The sequence below is a fragment of the Trematomus bernacchii genome, unplaced genomic scaffold (genome assembly GCF_902827165.1).
Source record: "Trematomus bernacchii unplaced genomic scaffold, fTreBer1.1, whole genome shotgun sequence".
Taxonomy (NCBI): domain Eukaryota; kingdom Metazoa; phylum Chordata; class Actinopteri; order Perciformes; family Nototheniidae; genus Trematomus; species Trematomus bernacchii.
In genome coordinates this window covers 2,680,419-2,704,625 of record NW_022987611.1, presented here as the reverse complement: position 1 = coordinate 2,704,625, position 24,207 = coordinate 2,680,419, and the positions used below count along the sequence as shown (strand labels likewise).

The following is a 24,207-nucleotide window of genomic DNA, read 5'->3' as shown; positions in this document are numbered from 1 at the left end:
GGGAAGCACGCAGGCACCTCATATACACATGCTTGGAAGGTTATTGTATTATTGAACAATATTGAGAATTGTGTCCCAGAGTGTGTCCTTATTCTGTGCAAACAACTGCAACATGCATTCAGTAGCAGATCACAAAGACAAGAATACATTTCCATAGATAGTAGAGTATCATCACATGCATGCCACACAACCAGAAACACATGCACGAAGACTTTGGTACAGATCAACTAACATAGTGATGCACACAAACTCTGTCAGACATCTTGTTAAAGTGACGAAATGCCGCATGAATTCAAAAATGGAACACAAATAAGTCCATTGTCATGAAGACACACATCCTTTATTCTTTCTGGTCATAGCCATGAATGTTTAACCACCATACTAACTCAGGGGTGTCATTTTTATAGCGGGCATGAATGATGGAGAGCAGACCTCTCCACCTTGCAGATGACCCTGTGTCTGTCTTTTATAATATTGGCTGCAGCAGTTTTCACATCAGCTGTCAAGATTACATTCAGCCAGACTCTCCTTCAGCATCCAGCCACGGGTGCTAGCTGCAAATGCATTTGTTACGAGAGATAATAAAAACAAGATGTTCCATTTTCAATCATAATAGTCTTCAGGATAAGGGCAGGAGGGCCTTGCAACTCATCAACCATATTACCAAGGAGTGAATGAATAACGTGTAATGTACTGTAGACTGTCCTGCACTGGAACGGGCTAAATGCTTCAGTTTGATACCAATTGCATGAATAAGAAGTGGCATTCTTCTCTTTTATGTCCCTACAATGAAACAGGGCTCTATCTTCCCTCTAGCACAATCCACCATGATCTATCAGAGCACAGACAGTAGTTGAGCACCAAAAAGAAACTGCAGAGCCTTTTGGCTATTTTCTGCAACAAATAATTTGCTTTGGAATCAGAAAGAAAGCTGGGAAGAATGAAGGAAAGATATGTTTTCATTTGAACACTGCTACTATCTTTAACATTAGAAATGATTTGCTTTTGTTTTACAGCTTTAATGATTACACTAGTTCTTCATGTAGAGGACAGTAATGGTTTTTTGGTTTTTCCTCCCAATACAACTGAATCCTGCCAACATGGTTTGCGTTTAGTCTGAAAAGGTGCCTGGCAGTTAAGAGTGGGAGCCAGTGTGGAGTGAGCCCTGATGGGATGAGTTGTAGATCGTCATCGTTCACTTTGACTGCATGCCAGCAGTAAAGTTGAGCAGTCAAGATAACATTAGATAAGGCTTAAGGAATGTTTGCGTTCCAGTCGAGGAATATCATGAGATGAGACCTCATTACGCAACAGAAATCCAGCATGGCACCACTAAATCAATACTGAGACGGGTGGGGCAAAAGAAGCAGTTTCATTTACTTACTCGTTTCAAAATAAATAGTGGCCTTTAAGTGGAAATAGGGAAAGCATGGAATATCAATGAGTCATAGTTTAATGAGATGACTACGCTGATTTAATGAAAGATCAGATCTGATTCTGAGTCAGCCTCTCCATCCACTGAAATGATCAGGGAGTAGCACAAATATATGGGCTCTTTCCCGACTGTAGGACATCCTTCTCAGAGTGAGCAAATCCTTTTCACAGCTGAAACAACTCCGAGCTACTCAGTAAGTCCCGGTCAGGAAACTAAATGCAGTGTTTGCGTCATGCAGGGCTTCAGGGCAGGGAATCTACTCTTGCATTAGTGCAGTGAACTTGGACCTACTGAGTTTCTTCAGGGATGAGAACCGGCTGAGGTCGGCTTTGACGCCCGCCTCATAGGAGGGCGGCAGGTGAGACAGGCTCTGGAAGGAGCGTGAGAAAGACAGGTCGTAGGGCTCCGTCTGCGAGGTCAGGATGCCACTTATCCGATTGTTTTCTGGAGACACATACATACATACATACATACATGTACAGAGACAGAAGAGGGAAGAGAAAGAGATGGAAGGCTGGCTCCTCCTGCCCTAGCTAGAAAATCTAGCTGGGAGGTGAGCAAGAGCCGGGCAGGCTGGAGCTTTAGAGTCACAAACACTTGAAGGCAGAGCTGAATTCAACACATTTCAAAGAAAAATCTCTCTAGTCTTTGTCCTCTTGAATTTTAGCACCACTTACTTAAGAAAAGAGTAGATCTGCCTGAGCTTTATTTCAGCACGGTATTGGAGAGTGCCAGCCTGTGAGAAATGTTTGCATATCTAAAACTCCAACTTGCTGGTGGCCGATTGGGGGGTATAGGCAGTCACATAAGGCACTCAGGGAGTGTTTGCTGTGGGACTGACTTGCATGGTGATGTAGTGGTCAGTGGTTTCGCAGGAGGAAAGAGTGGTCCAGAATAAAAAGAAAAGAACACATCAAATGACAGAAGTGTGCTGGAGAGGGCCCCTGCTCCTGACAGTGTTCGGATGTGATCCCGGGCAGGGAGTGTTGGTGGGCTTTAGTTGAGGTGAAGCGTTACGATGGCAGGAATATGCACAGAAAAGGGGGGCTGGGTTGGGGGGTAAGGGGTGGTGGTGTGGTGGTTACTCGACCAAAGCTCTCTGATACTTTCCCCTTCTCTTTACCACCCTCATACATGTACGCAAACATCTGAGTCAGTCCTATTCACCTCCGTCCTCCTTCAATCTCATCAGCCCCACCATGCTGCCACCCACTTCCCTTCACTCCTTAATTCTTCCACTCCTGCTTTATCTGCTTTCCCCAGCGTGCTGCGAGTCTGTCACACAGTGCAGAGCAGCGTGCATGGGTGCAGCCACAGCAGCCTCCAATGGACAGATAAAAATAAGGCCTTAGTAACTGCTGCAGAATGGAGTGAAGGAAATGAAAGAGGAGAAGAGATGGAGATAAAGAGAATCTTAAAGGGAAAGAAGGAAAAATGGTGTGGGATGAAGCAAGGAGGTAAGCCTGGGAGAGTGGGACAGCTGAAGATTGGAGGCGGTCTTGGGGGGGGGGCTGGGGGGAGGGTTGTGGGTATTACGACGGATGTGAAAAATGTGTTGCTGGACCGTCTGCCACCCTGCATCAATAAGGGAAAAATACCTCAGACTGTGGCATGCGGTTAGATATCTCCATACCAACACATTCACTACCTTATCACAATGGACAGTCCAAACACACAGACCTGACTCAAGTAATCTCTGCAAATCGTACAGGTGTTTTTAAAAGTTTTTAAAGATTTCTGATGATATTTTCTTTTTTGCCAACAAATACAATAAAAAGACCAAAATAAACAATTTATTAAGTATTGCCTCTATAGCCAAAGTCTAGTACTGGGCAACGGGTGGCATTATTATACATTCAGACCAACACAGGCACATACTATTGATGTATAAAGAGAAGAGGATACAGCGTTCAAAGTGGCTCGACCTTCGCTCATCTTCCACATAGAGCATAGGCAATCCTAATCCTACCCTAAAACCCTACCTCCCTACCTCCCAGCCGGTTCTGGGCTCAGACACATAAGCGGAGGGAAAGTAACCCTGCAACCAACTTTTAGCGCATTTCACAACTTTATAGAGTTAAGGATTTGAAAAAGGGCTGTTAAAGCGTTCATACTCAGAAGTAGATTTATCTTGAAAGAAAACCCTCTGATTTACAGATGTCTTCTACCCAATGTCAATGGGGATCTTTTTTTTTTTGTTGAGCGCATAGCATACCTGACTGAAAGGAAGTTGTACGGTAATTCCACCGTTTTGCCACTACAAGACTGCTTCAAAGCTTGGTGCTCTTCCTGTAGGCTTGGCAGATAGACATATCATGATAATCAGATTCAATTTCCATGCTAAACTTCACTTATTCTGCGTGACACTTGTTGCATGGGGGTTTATTTTCTTCTGTTTTGTACTAACCTGTCAGCAAGAAAGATTGAAGGTGCACTATCATTTTCTAGGAGCTCTTACAGAAATATATCCACCTGAGGGTTTTTCATTTTTTATAGTATAGCTGTGTAGATTTCCTCTATTCTTGTTGCACAAGGATGTTGCTTTATATTTAGCCAGGTAGCTAGCTAGCGATGTAAAAAATCAAACGTTCCCATTTTAGTCCTTGCTAAAAAGCTCCGATTGGTCGACTGCTACTTCATCCAGCGCACACACTGTCAGTATCACATTAACAGAGCGTATGTCTCTGGACAAACTAAAAGTGTGAGCGGAACACGACCTATACATTCCACAAGATTTGTATTCACCCACAGCTTAAAATAATGCACTTTAAAGTTAAGTAGGCCAAATAAAACAGCAGTTGTTTAAGGGAATTGTTGAGCATCTTTTGTTAAATTATCCTTAAAATGTGTACCCCTTTAGAAAGATTTATGTCTTCAGAAGTACAATGAGCTTGTGGCTGAGAAACACAAACGGGGAGAGAGAAAATAAAGAGAGACGAGCACATAATCTTTGGTCTTTTTGTGGGATTTGTTGACAAAAAGAAAAATAGAGTTAAACAAAGAAATGTTCACATCAAATTACATAATTTTGCATTCATGGATTGAAAATGATTCAAAGAGCAAGACTGAATAACAAATGCTACTTAAATCTGGTCTGAAAACACAAATCAGGTGAAAGACAGAAAGGTACAAACATAGTGGTTTGTTTGTGATCAATATGTAAATAGATGTGTGCAAGAATGTAATGAATGAGTTTTTTCACTAAATGTATCGACAACTTACCATGTCTCAAAGATCGGTGAGCTACCAAACCCAAGTGAAAAACAAATATTTCAGAGACAGGTTGATGGTGCGAAAAACACAGCCTTCAAAGACCTACTCCATATTCAGCATGACTAGTACAACACACACCAACGCACACACACACAGGTTTTATCTCGAGAATACACTGCATGCTGAAATTGGGAGTGATCAAAGTCCCTGCGTTGTTAACATTTATTTTTCATGCTTATTTCTCTGTGTGTGTTTGTGTGAAATGCACTACATGATCAATTATAAAGAGGAGGCCATGGTGGCTGCAGAATTGAAGCAAAGAAAGCAAGCTTCTAATTTTTTCACATATATGGATGAAACAAACAGAATATAAATCGAATGGCAAGTTCAGAGTGTTTTATAAATACAGAAGGCCGTGAATATCCAGCTTATGGGCTCCTTTCTTTCCTTGATCCCTGCTGTCTTTCCTCTCTCCAGTAACCATCTTACTGTACATCCTAATGAAACTGCTACTCTCCACATCTGCCAGCACGAGCTGAAGTTGATCAGCATTACGAGTGATTCACGGTGATGCTGCATATGGGGAGCCGGAGGTAGTGCTGATAACTTTCACACACTCAGGAAACTAGAGGACAGGATGACCTCAAGAGACTGTTAACTTGGCACGCAGTCAATTGTTTTAGCTTTAAAAAACAGATGTAAAATCACTGTAGCCCACCCAAAGAAAAAGGTGCATGATCATGGGATGTGACACTTATTTGATTCAACTTAAAGGGGACCTATTATGCAAAATGCACTTTTTGATGTCTTTTATACATAAATATGTGTCCCCGGTGTGTCAGGGAACTCACAAAGTGTCAGAAAACAAAACCCTCTCTCTTTTCCTCAGTACCCACATCTCTAAAAAAAAAAGAAAAGAGGGTGCTAACAAGAAGATCCAGAATTGTCGCTCCTATAACGTCATTGGCGACATCCGGCCGACGTGACACGTCCCAACCTATCATCTCCGTATACAGTCGCAGCTGTGTGTCGGTGTATTCAGCAGGATGTCTGCAGGAGGCACTTAGAGTAAAGTTGTTATATATATATATATATAATACATATAATGGCACTGTTCTAGCGGTAAACACTTAAGAAAGAACATGTCAAGCTATGTGCTGTATCAGAAACAATGCGCGGCGTGTTTTGGGAGTAATATGCTGTGTGTTTACATTAGCAAGCATGCTAACACTCAGAGCTAACCATGGAGCTAACGCTGTAGGCTACTGTAGAAAATATGTGTAACGTAATGTCCTTGTGGTAAACCCTGCGAGAAAGGTTTGAGCTCCATACTGTTTCAGAAATAAAGCTTGAAGTGGTTAGGAGCATAAGATGGCATTTAATCACCGCAGCGTTTAGCTGAGCTTCTCCCGGTATAAATCTCTCTAGCAGGGGAAAGCTGCGTGACGCTACAAAGGGGCGTGGCTAGCAGCAGCCGTTCCATTTAAAGCAGAATCAGCCTGTTTGGAACAGGGCTGCAAAAGAGGGGTATGAGCAGTATGAGGCATGGCTACAATGGGTGATCTGTTTGGTATTTTAAGCAAAAACTTCACAGACATGTTTTGTATAGGTATGGCCCTACAATATATTTTTCAAATATAGCACAATAGGTCCACTTTAAATGAGATATTAACAGAATGGATTTGTGGTCTAGCAAATTGATAGTTATTGAGTTAATGCCCTGGCCCAGTCTTCATCTCAAACACTGAACTGAGCTGTTTTTACTTGAATATCTCCATCTTTGTCTTACCATTCTTAGGTGTGCGTGTAGGGCTACCTAGAGCCACATGGTTATAGTTGTGCTGATGGGTACCTGCAATGACAAAAACAATTAAAGATCAGTGTCAAAGAGGAATGTGCTGTATCAGCTATTCAGACTGTGTTAGGCTGACAGAGAGATTATTTCATTTTTGTATTATAAAACTTTAACAGTGGAATCAGTCCTAAAACCCAGAAATGAATCAGCATTTGAACACTTCCATTTCCCTTGTCTCAAAGTCAATGTATTTTTTTGATGGGTTTTTGTTTAAAAGCGTGAAATGCTGTGGTCTGCGGTTAACACAAGCCGAAGATATTTGATTGTTCTAGAAACATATAATACGCCAGTAAATACCCCCCTGGTGAATGTCAAGGCTTCTATGTGTCTTAAAAAGACGGTTGCAAAATGTCTTAATAAGACTACTAAACATCATCACGCACAACATTAGCCGCCTTTAGCTTATCGGTGGTAATGCTCAACATAGGAACCGCAATGTAGTTTGTTTATAGCCATACGTTAGCTTTTTCCTTACGATTGCATGTTTGTGTTGTTAATATGTGGATATTATACTACTGGACAAAACATGCAAGTATCATAAATGTTTGTTTGCCACAGATCTTATTTTTCTGCAATATTCCAAAATCATGAAGAAATGTTTTGTCTGGGGAGCCCTTCTGATGCTAACCTCCTGGTCGGCCACAGAGTTTGCCTGTGTCTTGCCTGCGTTGCTATTATTGTGCTTTAAATTAACCTACTATCATAACTAGGGGTGTAACGGTATCCGTATTCATCCCGAACCACCACGGTTCGGACGTCACGGTTCGGCACATGCAGTCACACGACGAATACGCCTTTGTTTACGAGTGGGAAAAAAGTCTGTCACTCAGATTATACTATATATAATCCAGGGGGCGGTATTGCGCCTAAAAGCTGTTTGCCAGCCGCCCTTAACCTGTTAAACCCTGAGCCTGTTTTTCAGGTCTCAGGCTCGAAAATGACATTCCCAGAACAAATGACCATATCTTCCCTTCTAAAAGGGTTAAATTAATAATCTTTATTCTCAAAGTAATGATAAACCTGTGAGTTGGATGTAGAAAAGTCAGAACAATATAGATGTTTTTTATTTTAAAGAAAATTCAGATTGAACATAGTAAAAAACTGTAAATTATAGTGTCCGTCCAAAAATTCTTTTTTACTTATAGTGAAAACTACCCTTGGATGATGGGTTAGTAGACTAAAAGCTTTAGGAATCCAAAGTACAACATATAAGTACCCTGTATCAAGATTGATGCAAAACAAGTGAAATTTGACCTTTTTAGAGAGATTTTGCCAAAACCCCCCACTTCTGGGGTCATTTGGGTGGATTTGACCTATCTCTGGCCCCCCTTGGTCGATTTTCATGAATGAAATCTCTTTATAACCGCTAGAGCCAATGGAATCGAGGGAAAGTTATATACACTGTTATACAGTTATATATGTCTGTGTTTGCTTCCCCTGTCGCAAGTTCGGATCGCTCAGTGATGATACTATACCTAAATAATCTGTGGAGTCTCAGCTTTAATCGGCTATATTGTATGTGCAGCTACGATAAGTAATAAGGGTATCTTTATCTTGAATTGTGTGCCAAAGTCAGTTTGCATTTTTTCGCTCAGGGGTCATTTAGACGCTTCTTATGAGACTTGTGTTTTGTTTTGGTAAAAATGGTTCATATCTTCAGTTAGCTGAGATTCTTCCCGTTAATCTGGTGCTACACATTAATAGTTTCATAAATGTTAAGAAGCCCTGAGACATTGTCTCGAAAAAAAAACGGTGGGAGGGGTCCAATGGGGGGACCGTCGTCCTAACAAATGAAGAACAAGAAGAAAACACAACAAAACGAACAAAATACAAGAAGAAGAAAAGTTAGTATGGCGATTTCAGATAACACACAGGAGCTAGAACCCACCTGCTTCTTTTAAATCAGCTGTGTGGGAACATTTCGGGTTCCCTGTGGACTACAATAACGATGGAGTGTGCGAGTGGTGGATCGGGAGGACGGTGTGTCGGCGTTGTTCGACAGCGGTGCGGTATGCTAATGGTAACACAAGCCAAACATGCTAAATCATATCAGAAGGCATCACCCAGATTTGCCAATCACCGGAGCCCGGCAAAAGACAACAACTGAGTGTGTGTGGTACTGTTTGTGGTTTGTTTTTAACTGTGTAATACAGTTAATTATTCAAAATGTGTGAAGTGTGAGTTCCTTATTTTTGAACTGAAACGTGCACTACTGTTCAAAAATAAATAACAACAAACCTGGAATTATACATTTGCAACTTTTTTTTGCTTTTTCTTGTTGTACCGAACCCGTACCGAACCGTGACCCCCAAACCGAGGTACGTACCGAACCGTGAATTCTGTGAACCATTACACCCCTAATCATAACTAAGATCCTATCAAATAAACTAGGGAATCATTAAGAGAATCTTGTGCCGGCCTGCTGGGCCCTGTTAACCATTTTCAATTCTTCATTACAAGCCAGTGCATTCATCTCTTTTCCATCTCTGTTCTTCTGATGCTCACTAAAACTATGCTGTGCGCTCTGTGAGAGAAGGTTAGGTTTAGGGATATGATTAGTGATATTAAGGATAAGATAAGTGTCGAACAGAATGATGCCATGATATAGCCATTTAAAAGGAATGGTTTGAATAGAGGCGACTGTAAAATTGTCTTAAACATTCTGTCTATGTTTAAATATTTGAACTAATATTATATAATTGTATTAATGTTTATTGATGAAGCATTCACTGTATTTCATGCATAAAGCTTTGATAATTCAAAAGCTCTGTCAGAGGCCGAGACAAGCTCATGATGATAATTCAAAATCTTTAACAACAATCTTTAAAATGTTAAACAAAGAATCACTTTTATAAAAATATACTACTACTACTACTACTACTATTATTATTATTATTATTATTAATAAGTCCATTAGATTATTTCAAGTAGACATGTGTTATATACAAGTTTTTCACAGTTGTGCATGCTGGCATTTCACTGGGGTGCTGTGACCTAACCCCCCCCGCCCCGCCATTCGCGTCCACACCCTGGAGATCTTCAGTAACCACAACTGGAAGTTATTAAACACCGTTTCCCAAGTGACAGAGCCACATCACCACTCTATTCCTCACATCACGTGGAATGCTGGTGTTTTACTTATATGCAGCATTTTTGAAGATGTTTTTAATGAGTCTTAATTTATTTGCAGTCCTTTGAGCAGTCCTTGTAGACACGGTCACGGTGAGCAACACACTCATCCTCCGTCTTTGTTATTGCCCTTTTCTCTCAGGTTGTCATTGTCAAGTTTGGTGGAATCATCAGTAACAGTATTTTGTGGTGCCATCTGGGAAAGCAGAACCATTTAATGTCCAACTCACAGTTTTAGCCAATCATCTCTCCCTCTACTGTACTGTGGGCTGGCGGGCTGACAGAGTGTGACGGTTCAGAGCTCAGCTGGGCACCGCACTGTGAAGGTGCTTCAGCTGAGAGATGGGACCTTACTGAGCCCATTGTACTGAGAGAGCTGATGAATGACAGCTATTCTCAGCAGTGTGTGTGTGTGTGTGTGTGTGTGTGTGTGTGTGTGTGTGTGTGTGTGTGTGTGTGTGTGTGTGTGTGTGTGTGTGTGTGTGTGTGTGTGTGTGTGTGTGTGTGTGTGTGTGTGTGTGTGTGTGTGCACGTGCATGTAAGTAGGATTGTATATTTTGTTGTGTGTGAGTAGGAGGAAGCAATAGATGGAGACCCTGTTGTAGAGTCTGGCTGTTGGACACGTTAATTTGCTATGCCTGTTTAAAAATGCATTAGAGCCAACTGCTGAAACAACCATTTACATCTGTCACAGAAGAGAGGGAGGGGAGGGAGGCGCTCTCACATCATGGGTTTCAATATTTGCTTCAGCTATGGAGATAGTTGGTATGTGTTCCTTCTAGTTTTGTCTTTTTCCACAGAAGAGAACACAGAAAGTCTGGCATATTATGATTCCAACAGAAATAAACTATTGCTAAAAGTGCTGAACATGTCGTGACATCAGTGTGGGAACTTGTATTTTAATTCATTGTGAAGGTATTTTTTTGAATAACAACTTGTCTCTAATTTATACATTTGAAACAGCAAATAGGATAGATTACAATCAAACATTAAATGTAAAAAAAAAGAAAAAGTTTTTCCTCTGTGTCTCAACCTACAGGTATAATTCCCAATGAACAACTCAGTGAGCTTAGTTCATAATGTTGGAGTGCATGAGAAAGCTGAGTAAGTATTAATAGCATTAGTTGTATTGTTAAGTACGACAAAGATCCATTCATTTTAGCTCATTTTTAGCTGACTATTTTAACTGATTATCTATTACATTTTTGGATTCTTGTACCACATTCCTGCATCGTTTCTGAACATCTTTAGATTACGACTGGATTTAGTTAACGACCGACAGGTGTGTTCAAAGATCAAAGCGTTTTTTTCCCAGCTCCTCTCCCCTCTAGCCGTGATGTCACCCACTCTTTACGAGCTCTCCCATTCATTCCTATGGGGCAAATAATCACAGTTTTCTGCGATTTGCATGAAAACGGCTAGGCAAATCTCTTATAAAATACATAGCAACCCGATCCCGGTCATTCCGCACGTTTTGATGTGTTTTTTGTGTGTTTCGTGTCAACGCTGCCGGACGAGTAGCATGACAACATTTGTGGCGGAAGAAGGAGAATAAGATGAGATAAGTATGTTGAATACTATACTGTGTGTGGCTTCGCCAGTAACACAGAATAAGGTTAGCCAAATGTAAGCTAAATACAATAGCTAATTGTTGTTAAAATATATATAACGATGGCACATCGTCCCACAATATTTCCTTTACCAAAACAAAGTCCTTTGATTTGCCTAAAAAAATCTAAATCTGTAAATCATGCATGTAGGAATACTGATGATAAGTCAACCTGAAAGGTCTCATATGTAAATATATTGTTATGCTGTGCTAAAAACATATTTGCTAATGGAGCAATCTGATGGAGAACCCTGACATGGCCTGATGCTAATTTTTTTGATCTCAAAGAAGTTAAGTCTGGTGATTTCCTTTTAAGCCCCATCCCTGTTTTTCAGGCCTCAGGCTTGAAAATGACATTTCCAGAACAAATGACCATATCTTCCCTTCTAAAAGGGAAAATTAATAATCTTTTTTCTCAAAGTAATGATAAACCTGTGAGTTGGATGTAGAAAAGTCAGAATCAATATAGATGTTTTTTATTTTAAAGAAAATTCAGATTGAACATAGTAAAAAACTGTAAATTATAGTGTCCGTCCAAAAATTATTTTTTACTTATAGTGAAAACTACCCTTGGATGATGGGATGGTAGACTAAAAGCTTTAGGAATCCAAAGTACAACATATAATAAGTACCCTGTATCAAGATTGATGCAAAACAAGTGACATTTGACCTTTTTAGAGATTTAGCAAAAAGAAACCACTTCTGCGGTCATTTGGGTGGATTTTCCATATCTCTGGCCCCCCTTGGTCGATTTTGCTGATTGACATCTCTTTTTAACCGCTAGAGCCAATGGAATCGAGGGAAAGTTCCACATACACACACACACGTTACCAAATAAGGAGTGAGAGTGATGCGTAGAAAAACCGGAAGCTGCGCTAACCTCTGGTGGCTACCATTAGCAGCTAATTTTTCTTCTCCGATTTTTGAATAAAAATGGAATTATGGATTATCAATAATTCAGACGCTGTTTCCTGCAGATGACGCGTTTTTCCCCCTGGTGGCGGGGGGATGGTGCTTAACCTGTTGAACCCCATCGACCCGCCCCCGGGCGGAAAAACGCGTCATCTGCAGGAAACAGCGTCTAAGGGCTTCTTAATATTTAAGAAACTATGAATGTTTTATATCCATGTAACGGGAAGAAACTCAGCTAACTGATCATTTTTATTATTTTTTTGCAAAAAAAAACACAAAGCTAACGCCGAGCCTCTGAATTAGCTACGAGCGAAAACATCTTAAGGCCGTTAGCACAGAACTCACGAGTAGCTTTAGGTAGCAAAACATGGAGATATGCTCACCTTAGCTGTTATTCTGATCAAAAGTCGTGTTCAATGGCATCAAAACGAGAAAAAACGCGGCTGAAGGTTAATCCATAGGTTATAGCAATGTGTCTGTCACTTTGAAAAAATGATTGATAATCCATAATTCTATTTCTATGCAAAAATCGGAGAAGAAAAATGTGCTGCTAATGGTAGCCACCAGAGGTTAGCGCAGCTTCCGGTTTTTCTACGCGTCTCTCTCACTCCTTATTTGGTAAGCTGTGTGTGTATGTGGAACTTTCCCTCGATTCCATTGGCTCTAACGGTTAAAAAGAGATGTCAATCAGCAAAATCGACCAAGGGGGGCCAGATATATGGAAAATCCACCCAAATGACCCCAGAAGTGTTTTATTTTTGCTAAACCTCTCTAAAAAGGTCAAATGTCACTTGTTTTGCATCAATCTTGATACAGGGTACTTATTATATGTTGTACTTTGGATTCCTAAAGCTTTTAGTCTTCTAACCCATCATCCAAGGGTAGTTTTCACTATAAGTAAAAAATAATTTTTGGACGGACACAATCATTTACAGTTTTTTACTATGTTCAATCTGAATTTTCTTTAAAATAAAAAACATCTATATTGATTCTGACTTTTCTACATCCAACTCACAGGTTTATCATTACTTTGAGAAAAAAGATTATTAATTTTCCCCTTTTAGAAGTGTAGTTATGGTCATTTGTTCTGGAAATGTCATTTTCGAGCCTGAGACCTGAAAAACAGGCTTGGGGTCTAACAGGTTAACAGGTTAAAGCCGGTGTGAGGGCGCTGAACGCCCACTGAGGAGAAACAGAGGCCTGTAACTCATTAAGAACCTGAACAGCCATGTTCAAGGACCTAGGGAACAATTAACCACATTCTAGAAAGAGTCCCAGTGCAACCACAACCCCAACCTCTCAGAGTCAAGAGAATTATGCTAACATTGCAAAATAACCTCTGCAGACCAAGGTACCATGATGCAGCTCCAGAAAGTGTGTGTGTGTAGGGAGGATACAATGAGCCCCCTGCACACACTGCTGTCAGCTACCTAATGCCTTCATTTCCTTTAATTGCCGTGTGGAAATAAGCCAGCACTGTTGTGTAATCATACAGTGGGTTGATGGTTTATGATTGACATCCTCTCCAGATTGTTGGGTTAAACAGGGTTCCTATCTAAATTGCTAAATGGATATTTTTCTGTCAGTATGTTGATGACACAGCTGTCTAAGCTTTTTCCGATTTGGTGTCTGAATTAAGGTTGGGCTCACCTTTGCATCAAGATACTCACATTACATTTTTCTTTGCTTTCAACCAAACTCCAGAGAATAGCTCATTAGCATAGCATCCAGATGGCCCACAAGTGACTCAGTAATCTGACATTTGACGTGGCATTTTGTTTCACATCACCCTTCCAAACATCACATCCACATTCACACTTCACATGCTGAGCTCTCCACAGAACACCTGGAACCCGGTGCTAAGGTTAAAAGACATTTGCAGAACCAATGAGAGAATTCATTTCTAAGAACTCATTCCGTCAAACAGCTGAGCAGCCAGCTCATAAAATAGCCAGTACTGTGGGTGGTTTGTCTGTGTAAGTGGGTGTGTCCACAAACTGCTGTTTCTATGTCTGGGGAAGTTATGAACAGAGTAGAGATGAGGCAGTTCTCTCTAACTTAAAGGGGACCTATCATGCAAAATGCACTTTTGTACGTCTTTTATACATGAATATGTGTCCCCGGTGTTCCAGGGAACTCACCAAGTGTCAGAAAACACAACCCTCTCTATTTTCCTCCATACCCAAATCTCTAAAAAAGGGGCTGCAACGGATCTGATAAAAACTGATCCAGATTTGAACACTGTCCTGACTTCAGGACGGTGGCGCTACGGCTATTGGGCCAACTCCACCAATCAGGAGGAGACAGCCACGGCCATTGCCGTTCGAAAGCGCTGGAGACACTGTAGTACATATGCCAGGCCTGTAAGTGGCGCTGTAGCCTGCCACAAAAGCAGCGAAGAAGACTTGGTTACCATGGTTACCCTTCTGTTTATTCTCCGCTGTGGCTTTCTTTCTCCCTCCCCGAGGCAAGCGTTTGCTCCCGCTGCTTTAATTCAATGCAATCCCTCCCCGTCGAGGCAAGCACTGTAATTCTCTCCGGTTAGTCCACCAGCAGATGACAAACACCCACCTCTCCGCCTCTTCCAAGGAACGAGGGGACCGTGCGGCAGAGTTTCAGTTTCAGTTACTTTCGCCGGTCAAGATGTCCGTTAAAGTTTAAATCTTCCGGACAAAATTAGAAAAGTGCCGGTCAAAGGTCTTCTTTGTTATTTATTGAACTTTAAAACAAATGAATAACGACTCTATATAATAAAACACGGAGGACGGAGATCTCTTTTTCTCCCCCTCTTCTGACAGCCCAGCAGCTGATCAGAGCACGTCTCACCTCTCCTGCAGGGGGGCGTGGTCAGCAGAATCAGACCCGTAGACAGCAAACAGCACATAGAGCGAAATGAGGCATGGCTAAAATGCATGATCTGTTTGGTATTTTGAAAACAGAAACGTATAAATATACCTTATATAGGTATGGCCCTACAATATATCATTTAAATATAGCATGATAGGTTTCCTTTAAGAGTAAGATCATAAGATAAAGATGAAAAAACCTGGGGAAAGATAGGAGAAAGAAAAGTATGTGAGGGGCCAGTGGTCTGAAAAGAAGAGAGACAGCATCATGGTCCAGTGATCAGCAGCCCTCCACCCCCAGACTCAACCCCCCATATCTATTAGAGAGCCATCCTCAGCCCTCTGCTCCACTCTCCTCTCCACATCCCTCTCTAAAACCAACAGCCCTGCCATCCCATTAGCCCTGCCAAGTGCAGCTACTGGAGCTATGAAAGGCCCGTAGGAGGTTGGAGGTTGGTTGGGGGGGGGGCGAAGACAGAGTGCACTGTCCATGTGTGCAAAAAGGCTGTGGATGTTCCTGTCCTCGTGGCTCCATCACGTCCCTCTGACATTTATCTACTGACCAACAGTGCTCACATTTAATCCCTAAATGTTAACTGCCAATGTGGATATGCTTCAGATGATATTGTTTTGTAATGCTGCTATTTTTGTTTGTATAGGTAAAGTATGTAATTACAGTATTACTACATCTCATGTCTGCTAATCAGTGAAAACACATTTTCTATTGGTTGGACTGAAAAGCTGTGCCTGAATATGCAGATATCATTATACATTAATAGAAAGCTTTATTAATGAGCCACAAGAGCCGCAGATTGCAACGTTTCTGTGTGCAAAAATAAAACACCAACAGACTATATTGCCAGTAAGTATCGCTCTTTATCTCATAACGCACAATCACCGACAGGACACCAGAGGTCAAGCAGTCACTTGACATGTGGCTGCCTGTGCAGCTTGACAATAGTCCACAGTCTCAGCAGGGATGGAGGGCAGGAGGTTGAGATGGACTTCATATCCAGTTCATTTTGAAATGTGATAGACAGTGAACCCACCTAGGGATACTGTGACCCTGTGTGTTAAAAGGCAATAACAGATCCATTTTGTTGAAGTAGTGCTTCATGATGTTCCCTCACTATAGAGTGGCTTTAAAGGTAATAATCTTTCCTGAAAATCAAACAGTGTAACAGTCTGGCATTTTCATGTGACGTTATATCTAGGAATGAAAAGCCATTTATTTCAACAGTTGATTGACATACCAACCCACTCCATTTGCGAGCTGTTGAAAAGCTGACTTCCTTTGAGAGGAGGCAGAGGGCGAGGAAGAGGTAGAGGAGGAAGAGGAGGGTCCGTATATCTTAAGCAAAGATAAGCACAGATTTATCTGATGTCTTCTTAAAAATAAAAGAAGTAACATCATCAAAACTGCCTTTATCCATGCCTTTATAGACCAGCCCTCCTCTCCACTGAGATGTGAAGACCACACACACCATACAGGTTAGCACATTCATTTAGTAAAGTGGGTAACACAGAAAAAGCTACAGTGAAACAGTTCAATACATACTTTCAAAGGGAAGGAATTAGAACAGAGGAGTGAAATGAGACCAGTTTGGCTTTAAGGCACAACACAATGAAAAAACAACAATGTGGGCCATCTGCAACAAGCATCAAGAGGGACACAATATTCTGCTTTCATTCAGTATGTTCTAGTTTGGTAAGCTTTTTCATGAATTAGACCCATACTCAATGTTTTTTTTTGTTCAAATCAAAAACTGAAGACAGCGGACATCTTCTCTTCACAATGTTTTCCTTGAAGGTGTAACGGTACTTGTCTTTGCCAATAGCAGTGCTTGTTTATTACCAAATGAGTTTAAATTGTCTCATTTGGATTAATACATTGGGACTTTACATTTCAAAGAGCGAGCCCCCCCCCCCCCCCCCCCCCCCCCCCCAGGGAGTTTTGCAGTGAGACAGCTGTTATGTCTGTCAGCTAGAATATTCTAGTTGGGTCAGCCCCTGAATGTAAGCTCATAACACAAAGGAGTGCTGTAGTTTCTCAGTGAGCTGGAAAACAAGGCAGATTGTGTGAGTTACAGTGCTACGGGCTTGCTATAATGTGCATAACCTGCATGGGAGAAGATTATTCATGACATTTAACAATATAACCGTCAAAATGAAAGCAACAAACTGTATGCCTATCCCTAATGTGATTCTCATTTCACAGTGTGACCCTTAGAGAAATTAGGTTGGACAGAAGTTGTTCTTTCCAAAACAAATCGTGGTGGTATGGTATTTCACATTTCGATGAGTACATGAGTTAAACAAATAAGGTATTATATGTTAAGTAGTGATCTTCAGAGGTGTTGGTAGGCATCTCTTTTTTACTTTGAACAGAAACAAGTGAATGTTGCCTCCTGGTTGCAGCTCTTATTGACCTGACATTGACCTGTGTACCGTTACACCCCAGAAACCATAGGACACACACCGGATTGCACACATGTAGTCATCACACACAAAGCAGGGCTAAATGTCCAGGGGAAAGTACACAGGTTAGGTATAGAGAGGTAGAGGTCAATGGGAAGGCACTGCACTACAATTAACACTGCAGGTGTCAGCTGCCTCCAAACCATCATCAGAGGTTAGTCCTGACTAACAGGTTCATAAGAAAAATACAGAAATCAAGGAGAAGTGGTTGGAGGCAACTTTGACCCTTGAACAAAGAACAGCCATCCCTACCATGGTGACTGTGGGAGCGGACCGGCCAATGATTTTCTCCTAGAAAACAAAACCCAGTGGTTAGATTAGCTGCTTGTACTGTATGCAACAGAGCAATACAGTGATAATGAGCAACTGTCCGTTATTGTATTCACACTGAAATGTTTGGAGAGGGTTAAAATCATAACCACAGTCTTGGTCATAAGTAAAAAGGTTCATTGTGAAAATTGGCATTTGTGACACTCAAACATCTGACAATAAATATAGCTTGGTTATAGGAAAACCATCCTTTTCAAACAGAGCCCTATCACAGCAAGAGATATGTGGACACAGGGCTGCTGGAAAGGTCAACAGTTTTAGTGTTAGGATATTGATTCAGATTTGTGGTTCATGCCACCTGACACCATGGTACAAAGCATTACAATATATTCCTCTCTTTAACACACAGAAAATGTCATCAAGTGACATATTGGAATTTCAAGATAAAATTAGAGGATTGGAGTAGGAGGAGAGAACAATTAGAAGAAGTAAGGAGGGGTGAAAAGTCACTGTTGTTCCACACACCTTGACACCGCAGGACTCCAGCCCTGCGGCACTCTGATCCATCACTATGGATTAACCATCAGCTCTTCATTTCGCTGCCTCCCACACAGCTGTAGGGATGCCTTCCCCAGCTCTGCCTATGAATGATTTTCACACCAGTTTTGACCTTAAACCCACTGACCAAATAAAGCTTTGTATTTCAGAGAACATTCATGATACAGTCCTGCCGATGAGCATGAATTGCAGATTTCTCTACATTGGCGTACTGAAAGCAGCCGAATGTTGACATGAAATCCCTGGAGAGAGAAATATGCAAACAGCACATGGCAGTACTAAAATGCTAAAGTACATTACACTGCACTGCTACATTGTATATAGTGTGGTTCACAATGTTCCCTTATCTCATGAGCTCTTCTCATTGTAACAAAAGCCGACCGGCCATGGAGGCAAAGAGGAGAGCACGATACCGAATGCCGTTTCAAGATGAAATTGTTTTATTTTCTGCTCACAACATGGCTGCCCTCCACCACACACAACACCCACAAACACAGAATGGCTGCCTTTTATAGGAGCCTCCAACCTTAATTGGCTGGCACGTACCATTCACTGGTTAAATATGCACGTCATTAAATGTCTACATTAAACCGTTAACCACCAATAAATACCTATAGACCCAGAATATATACATAAATATAAATAATAAATAAAAGAAGTGCAAAGTACTGCTAAACTTCCCCTCTGCCCGATTCCCACTTGGTGACTCCCTCCCATAACTATGTATAGGGTGTGGAACCCGGGGAACTCTTTTGCCCAAACACCCTGGGAGAGAGAGACATATTGATTTACACATCAACAAGTCAATCATTTCATTGTATTTACTTTGAAGAGTGTCACAAATATTTACATTACCACCAATAATACTATCAAATAATTTCTGAATGAATTTGCATTTGAATGCGTATTCATCTCTCACTCAGGCGAACGACGAGAGGGAACGGCCCAGCGAGAGAAACATCTGCAACAAAACAATCTCCAACAATCACATCTACAAAGATCTGACGTGTTTTTTCAACCCGTGAATATCACTGCGTGCCACTGTTCCACCCCCCTGATGTGAGCTCATTTTGGCAAACTTACAATTGATATTGTTTTTTAACTGATATATTAGTCCATAGGGCTGCTTTAGGGCAAAATCTACAAGAGCACAGTTCAAAGTAATACATCAACTCGTTCACATTTAGAAGATAATCAATCCATGAATTCTTATGCTTGTATGTGTGCCCATATTATAGTCATTTATGTTAGATTACATTACATTACATGACATGTTACTTGTTAGACGCTTTTATCCAAAGCGACTTACATACTCAGTACTGTGGGCAATCCCCACAGGAGCAATTTGAGGTGAAGTGTCTCAGGGACACAACGACATGCTGACTGCAGTGGGACTTGAACCTGTGACCCCCCTGATCCGAACACCTACGGACAACCCACTACGCCACACGCCTCCTCCACCTCCCAGATTACTTTATTGTCATTACATAATGCAAGCAGAGTGTAACGAAATTAGGAGGGTCTAAAGGCCCGGACACACCAGCCCGATTTTGGGAGTCAGAGGCCGTCAGAGGCAGTCGGGCATTTGCGGCGCCCTACTCAGGTTTGTGTGTCCCGCACCGTCGTCTCTTTACGGCACCTTTTCACACCTCCGGATGCCTCCTGGAGGTCAGAGAAAGTCGGCCCAAGCAATCACTCTGATTGGCTGTTCACACTACCGCTGCCTGCTGGTAAGGACAGTTATTGCCACTCGTCGACTGAAGTATTTGCGGTGTGTTCGTAGGCGGGCGGCGTAGCCGACGCAGGCGACGAAGCTGACGTAAAAGTCGGGACGCCTTCGGTACGCGAACTTTGGTCTCAGGTGGGTGTGTAGCGGCCTTAACCAGAGTGCAAACAGTCAGTTATATACACATCTATCAGCAGTCTGTACAGGTATGTGTTACCTTTATTGTCATAATACAAATGTTGTGTTCATTTCTCAATGTGTCTATACCTGTTTGTTTATCTCTAATATACACTGGGAAGATTTTTTTAAATTGCAATGGTTTATTCATTTAGTTTTAAAAATTGTAATAATTTGACACTTACATTTTGACCAACTCATTTTTTAAATATTTGCAGCCCTGAGCCTCCTTTGCATTGGTATCGATTAGTAGTTCTTGAAAACCCCCTTAGATTGACTTGGTTCAACACATACTTTTGGATTTGAATTGAATTGAATGAATTGGTCTGAAAACACTGGCATTAACCTGACTACAGGGCTGCTGCAGATTCCTACAAGATGACCTTGAGCGTTATTCCAGTCAATAAGGAATCCATGCTTTGACGAATATATAATGCAGGCTGACATATTGATGGCTGTGGAGTGTGGAGACTCAGTCACCCCTGCATGCTTTGTTTGGACCGTCTGTCCGGCCACGCGGGGACGTGAGGATGATGAAGAAGTGTTCCTGGAACCAGTTTACTCTCTCTCAGCTCAACGTTTGGCAAAATCTGAAGCTAGTTCCAACAGCTTTAGGGAGGTTTATTTGATTTGCTTTGTTTGAGGTATGACCCTATATGAGCTGCAAAAGACCAAACTCATCCATTTGTGTTTTCAGTTTAGAGTGGTTATTCAGAACCAAAAAGTAACCTTAATGGAGGATTTTCAGTTTATTATGGAGACGTATTGAGTGTATGTCTGAGAGGTATGAAATTGACAAAAAGACGGCGGTGCCAGTTTGATGTTGAAGGCGTGAGAGAGTTTGAGAAGGGGGAAACTGGTGAGGAAGCCGGAGTATGCAGCAGGGCAGGGAGGTTCAAGTCCAGAGAGATAGCCAGAGGGTCAGATAGTCCGGTTAGTACTGGTCAGGTTACTGATGTGGTCCCAGGTCCAGATCCAGTGTGTGTCTTTTTTTGGTGAGTTTGAAAATTAATGTTGTCGATTGATGTTGAAGAAGTGTAGTATGTCCAGGAGGTTTGTTATAGTTTTGCCTTCTGGGGTTGATATTGATGTCGAGGTTATCAGAAGAACAGATGGTGATATGGCACAGAGTCACTTCAAAATGTCATATCATTCAGAAGGGTTCGGGGGTTTGGCTTTGTGGAGTGTTAAATAACATTAATGACCAGGGTTTTGGAAAGCTAAGTCTCCTCTTTCCAACAGTGTATACAACTCAAAATGTGTTTCATGGTCGATGTGACTGATTTTGATAGAGCAGGTTTCATATACATCACGAACATGTACATGCACATGTAAGCACATAAGTATATTACTGAAAAAAAGTTAGCAAAAGTAACTGAAAAGCCAAAGCTAATGTCAGCTTCAGGAATCTTAGTCAAATCAACGGTCATGTGTTACGTTAAGTCTACTGCCAGTTGGTTTTTATCCCAGGAAGTATACATACACTGATCCTTATTAAAAACTGTCTGTGATACACAAAGGCAAAATAAAAAAAGGACATAAAAACAAACTCTTTGGCTGAATAAGGCCGATGTTGCTATAGAGAACAGTTGCTTCATGGCCAATATGAAGATGAATATTTGAATTTAGATATGATTTGAGGGTGTTGTATTAACATGGACTTATGAACCTATACCTTAAGAATCTATTTTGGCCTGTTACTGCTGTGTCTTTCTTTGTCGTCTCCTTCGCCGGTTAATGATGTCTTTCAATCAGCACCTGACTGAGCCAAGACACACTTAGTTTCCAGCTCCACTAATCACGGTACATTACCATTTAACAAATCAATTTCCAAAATGCAGTGCCTCTCTCTGTACCCATGGCAAAACACTGGGTGCAATATTATGTAGCTCACTGAATGTGTGATTATTTCACACCCCCCGCCCCACACACTAATGTACACACCACTGCCCTCCTGCTGGGTGTGTTGGATTGCTATCAGTCCCTGAGAAAGCTGCTTACATAACCACGCTGCCAGCATCAGCCCACATCATCCTCCATATTAGATGATAGCATACTAAATGGCTCTTTGACAATGTTGCATCTCACTTTCAGTTTACGAAGACAAGGCCACTTATGAGTGTGAGTGTGAGTAAGAGCCAGAGGCCGGGCGACTGCTGCTTTGCCTGCTAGTAATGTGAAAGAGATGGTGTGTACTGAAAAGGAATAAAGAGGGGAAATGTTTTTAGGAATTGTTTCACAGAAAAAATCAGAAGCTGTTCAACCAACTTCTTCTGAAATAGTTTGTATTTATTTATGATGCAGCTGATGCTCAGAGGCTTAACAGAATATTGATGTTAAATATTTATGCTAAACCGGTTCAGGGGTTGGGATTGGAGAGCAGGAAAGCAGATCGTGACGCAATTAACAAAACATGGCACAAAGTTGCCAGAATGTACTAGCCTTCTTCCAGGGGAGGAGAAAAGGCTTTCTTCATTAACTCTCCATCTCATACAGCAATCCCCTGAGCTCCGGCAGAGCAGGGCGAGCGAACAGCAGAAAGATTAAGAGAGGGAGATAGAGAGCGAAGATTCGATAAAGAAGAGGAAAGTCTTATTTCAGTGCTTCACATACTGCGGCGTGATCAAAGAAGAAAATGCTGTTTTAATTCCAAGAATCACATCTCATCTCCTGTCCACAAGCTCATTAAAGTTATTATGCTGCAGGGACAGAGGGGGGGGGGGGTAGAGAAGAGCACAGTGAAACCCCCAAAATCCAGTGCTGGATAGTAGCAGAGTACATTTACTGAAGTACTGTACTTAAGTACAATTTTGAGGTACTTGTACTTTACCTAAGTATTCTCAGTTTATGCTACCTTTTACGTCTACTGCATTACATTTTAGAAACCAATATTGCACATTTTATTCCACTACATTTATTTTACAGCTTTTTTTTTACTTTTGAAGTTTAGATTATTTACTAACACAAAATCTAAATACTTTATTTAGTACACTTTGACATATATTTATAAGTTAAGATATCCAGCAGCAGTATATACAGTTATTTAAATGAACTCTACATACCCCAGTTGTGATAAAAACACACAGTAATAATAATAACCGAATAACTCAATGGGTGTTTCTCAATCGCGAGTACGCTTGCTTGGTAGCACATGTCTGCCGAGCATCTTGCTTCAGAAGCGAGGCAAGAATACTTCCTGGCATTCGGAAAACAAAGAGTGGAACAGGCTAGCAAGTGTGCAGGTGTGCGTCATATGAGAGGCCCCGCCTCTTACATCTTCCGCCATCGATTTGGGGAAATTGGTCCGTGCACAAAGCATTGTGGGGATTTTAAGACCGCAGAGTCTACTCATGTGCAGCCTCGATATTTCTCCAAACGGAGTACGCCGGGCTCGGTAGATTTCCAAGTATGCTGGAGATTGGAACAGTACTTCGGCGGCACTCGATGACGTAGTATGCTTGAAATAGTGGCTCTGCAGCAGCTTTACTCGCGATTGAGAAACACCCAATGTATATACGATTCTGAAAGGGGCCATTACGCATACATTTACTTTTGTTACTTTAAGTATATAGTGATGCCGGTACTTTTGTAATTTTTTTTTCTTTTTTGTATTAAGTTGGATTTTCAATGCAGGACATTTACTCGTAACAAATTACTGCGATCTGGTATTGCTACGTTTACTTAACCTGTTAACACCCGAGCCTGTTTTCCAGGTCTCAGGCTCGAAAATGACATTTCCAGAACAAATGACTACACATAACTACACTTCTAAAAGGGGAACATTAATAATCTTTTTTCTCAAAGTAATGATAAACCTGTGAGTTGGATGTAGAAAAGTCAGAATCAATATAGATGTTTTTTATTTTAAAGAAAATTCAGATTGAACATAGTAAAAAAGTGTAAATTATAGTGTCCGTCCAAAAATTATTTTTTACTTATAGTGAAAACTACCCTTGGATGATGGTATGGTAGACTAAAAGCTTTAGGAATCCAAAGTAC

The 24,207-nt window shown here is 41.3% G+C and overlaps 1 protein-coding gene across 4 annotated transcripts in view; it reads right to left on the bottom strand.

The window, feature by feature from the left end:
- Positions 1 to 24,207, bottom strand: part of LOC117483616 (protein shisa-6) — a 69,815-nt gene that overhangs the window by 3,658 nt on the left and 41,950 nt on the right. For 2 of the 4 annotated variants that reach the window (XM_034131991.1, XM_034131993.1), the window contains 2 exons: positions 6,438 to 6,500; positions 4,658 to 4,678 (listed from right to left, as the gene is read on the bottom strand). The exons of 1 other annotated variant lie outside the window; for it this stretch is intronic. In XM_034131991.1, the coding sequence (XP_033987882.1) occupies positions 4,658 to 4,678; positions 6,438 to 6,500 (84 nt within the window). Of the gene's footprint in view, positions 1 to 1,726; positions 1,880 to 4,657; positions 4,679 to 6,437; positions 6,501 to 17,729; positions 17,769 to 24,207 lie in introns of all 4 variants that reach the window. One more of the 4 variants, XM_034131990.1, reaches the window with a different exon arrangement.